Source organism: Glycine max, chromosome 4 (genome assembly GCF_000004515.6).
Source record: "Glycine max cultivar Williams 82 chromosome 4, Glycine_max_v4.0, whole genome shotgun sequence".
NCBI classification, from domain to species: domain Eukaryota; kingdom Viridiplantae; phylum Streptophyta; class Magnoliopsida; order Fabales; family Fabaceae; genus Glycine; species Glycine max.
Genome location: NC_016091.4, coordinates 40703528 through 40706673, shown reverse-complemented (window position 1 = coordinate 40706673; position 3146 = coordinate 40703528). Strand labels below are relative to the sequence as shown.

At 34.3% G+C, this 3146-nt stretch overlaps 1 protein-coding gene across 1 annotated transcript; it reads left to right on the top strand.

Annotated features, from left to right (window-relative positions):
- The first annotated feature begins 356 nt into the window (after positions 1–356).
- On the top strand, positions 357–2923 carry LOC100775267 (transcription repressor MYB6). The gene is made up of 3 exons (XM_003522271.4): positions 357–825; positions 1220–1349; positions 1827–2923. Exons 1-3 carry the CDS (start codon positions 693–695, stop codon positions 2722–2724), a joined length of 1161 nt encoding a protein of 386 aa, XP_003522319.1. The 5' UTR covers positions 357–692; the 3' UTR covers positions 2725–2923.
- Positions 2924–3146: the final 223 nt, after the last annotated feature.

The window sequence follows — 3146 nt, the reverse complement described above, 5'->3', positions numbered from 1 at the left end:
ATGTAAATACAACAATGTTAATTTATAGTAGTGATTTCATTATCTATTTATGCCTCAAAGAAGTGGAGCAAGCTAGGAACCAATTAACCGTACTCACTTGCATGGTACAAAATGACAAGATCATATATATGGTCCAATTGCTATTGCATACATCAGAATTTAAATTTATTGTCGACAACCACCTTTGGTTCGCATTTAGAAAGGATGTATGTATTCTATAATCTATAATAAGATAATATAGGATATATGATTGCAATTGCTTATTATCTAAATTTCTCATGGACTAAATGGTCAAACTCCAATCCACGGCGAGGTAAGCGAGGGTGAACTTAAGGACCATTCTTAACTATACTAGTACTATTTGTCGCATAGTGAACTATCGTATCTCCATAAGTCCAGCCATATTTTCGCCCCCCCCCCCCCTTGCCATCGATGTTGAAAGTGGTCGTACCAAAGAGGCTTAAATTGAACACATGTAGCAGCTAGAGCCACAATTTCAATGCCCCAGATCACTTTGTCTGTCCATCACCGTACACACATAGTATAATCATAATAACCCTTTTTTCTCACCGAGGCACAGTGTCACTACTACACTTTTTTTTTCTCACCATTGTTTTGGCAAGTCCTCAACCCCCCTCCCCCCAGCATAAAGAGCTATAATTCCCTTCTCAGCCACAATATGGCTTTGTAAAATGGGAAGGACTCCTTGCTGCAGTCACGAGGAATTGAGAAAAGGGGCATGGACGGTTCAAGAAGACCAGAAACTAATTACTTACATTCAGAAACATGGCACAGGAAGCTGGCGTACCTTGCCACAGAAAGCAGGTCAAATTCTAGTTTTAATTGAACTCTTCATATATTATCATAGTCTTGAATGGTTCAGATTTAGGTAGTACATCATTAGTCTAATTTGATTATCTTTTTCTAGAATATTTATATTTACCGATCTCATTTAGTAGGATTTGTTGTTTGTTTTAGATTATCTATTTGGGTAAATAATTTACATCTTTATATTATAATCAAGGGTTTAGCATCATGATCATTTCCTTTGATTGCTACAGGTTAGAAACAAAGTTGTTTAGAAATTAGTTTGGCTAACATCTTTGAGTAGCTTTGCTCTTGGATATGGCTAAACAAACTAGTAATTAATTGGAGAATAACATTTGCCATTACAATAAAATGAGGGCAATTTTTTGAGTACTTCTTGTGTATTGTGCAGGTCTTAAAAGATGTGGAAAGAGTTGCAGGCTGAGATGGTTTAACTACCTTAGACCTGACATTAAGAGAGGGAAATTAAGCCAAGAAGAAGAGCAGACAATTATCAAACTTCGGGCGGTTCTTGGAAACAGGTGAAAGATCTAGCTGCTAGTAGCTGGAATATATAGTTATGAATGTTTGTGATACCCTGCAGAAATTATGCATTTAATTTGGTTTTTATGATATGGGAAACTTTTGTTAGAATAACACTTTAGTTCCCATCAATCATATTTTGGTCTTTCCAATGGATAATACTATAATGTAGCTCTGAAGCTTAATTAATTAAGCTACTTGTTTTATTGTATGAATAAACTTTCACGCAAATATTTTTAAAAGAAGAAAATAAGAAGGTAAAACTAAGGTTTCTATAAACTAAAATTGTCTTGTGCATAAGTTAAAATTTTTGTTAAATTTAATTTAGCTCATGAAAAAAATTATTTTATTTTTATTTTTTATTTTCTTCTCCTATTAGTGTTTACCGGAAAGTTTATCCAAACAAGTCTTGCTAGGTGAAAATGGTGGACAAATTTTTAACACATTGAATTGCTTTCTTATTATTTTCCTGCTAGGTGGTCAAGTATTGCAAAGCACTTACCCATGCGAACTGATAACGAAATCAAGAACTATTGGAACTCATATCTGAAAAAGCAGTTCGAAAAGAATGCTGTGGATCCCTCAAGTTCAAAACCAAATAGCACTGATAGTTCCTCAGAATCGAAATCTAATGACACGTGCATGGTTCCATCAGAGAAAACTGATTGCCATGAACCAAACACCAGCCAATCTCATCAGCACAACTTATCAAGGTCAATCTCATCATCAACTCATCTTCTTAACAAAGTTGCTAGTAAAATTCTGGCATCAGGGTACCTAGAACTAATCAAATCATGCCAACCTGTTGTTGCTGGGAACAGCAAAAGTGAAAGTGTGGTTAAAACTGGTATTGGGTTAGAAAGTGACAATATTAGAGACCCCCTTGAGCCTAATTTGACCTCACCAAGTCATTCTATAACTTCTGCTAAGTTACTGAACAAGATGGCTACTTCCCTCCCTCATAAAGTTCATGGCCTTGAAGCTGCAAAAGCTGTGTTCTCAAAACTGATGGAAAACAGTGAAAAAGGTGCCACTGCTAGTGATGATAGCTTTGTTGGAGGTTGTTTAAATGCTTTAAGCCCTTTTGAGGATAAACCACACATAACAAAAACAATTGACTCCCCTTCTGGTCCTACACTAATGTTCAACCATGTTACCACACCCTCATGCTTTTCAGAAGATAATGAAGATAACTGGCAATGCGTTTCATCTAACTATGTTTCCTTCAAAATTTGTGCTGCGAATGGTGGTGACTGCAGTGTCTCTGAGATCAACTTGGGTGAGTCTTCCAGTTCCACATCCAGCTTCCTGTTTGAGAATGCTGACCTTGGAACGTGTGATGATGAGATAAGCAAGTACATCCAGTATTTGTAGGGAAAAAAATTTGTGGACATCCAATGCTAATAATGTAGGTATTACAAGGCCCTATGATGTAAGAGGAAGATATCTAAAGAGAGATAATATATCCTAATAGAGTGTTTGATATATCACCATGTTTATATAGAGGTGTTTGACGGAGGAATTTATGTATCATCACTCTATTTGTAATAAGAAATTATATTCTTCCTTATAATTTTTTTTTACTCAATTACAATTTTAGTCTTCTTTTAATTCATCATATGTTATTTTGGTCTTTTTTTATTCAAAATTTTAATAAATTCTTAATTTTAATTTAATTCTTAATTTTGTAAACGTTTACTGTTTAATTTTATGGTTAACTAATAATGTGTCAGTATTCTGATAAAATAGAAATTACTATTTAACAACTAAAAAAATATTTTAATAATTAAAATATA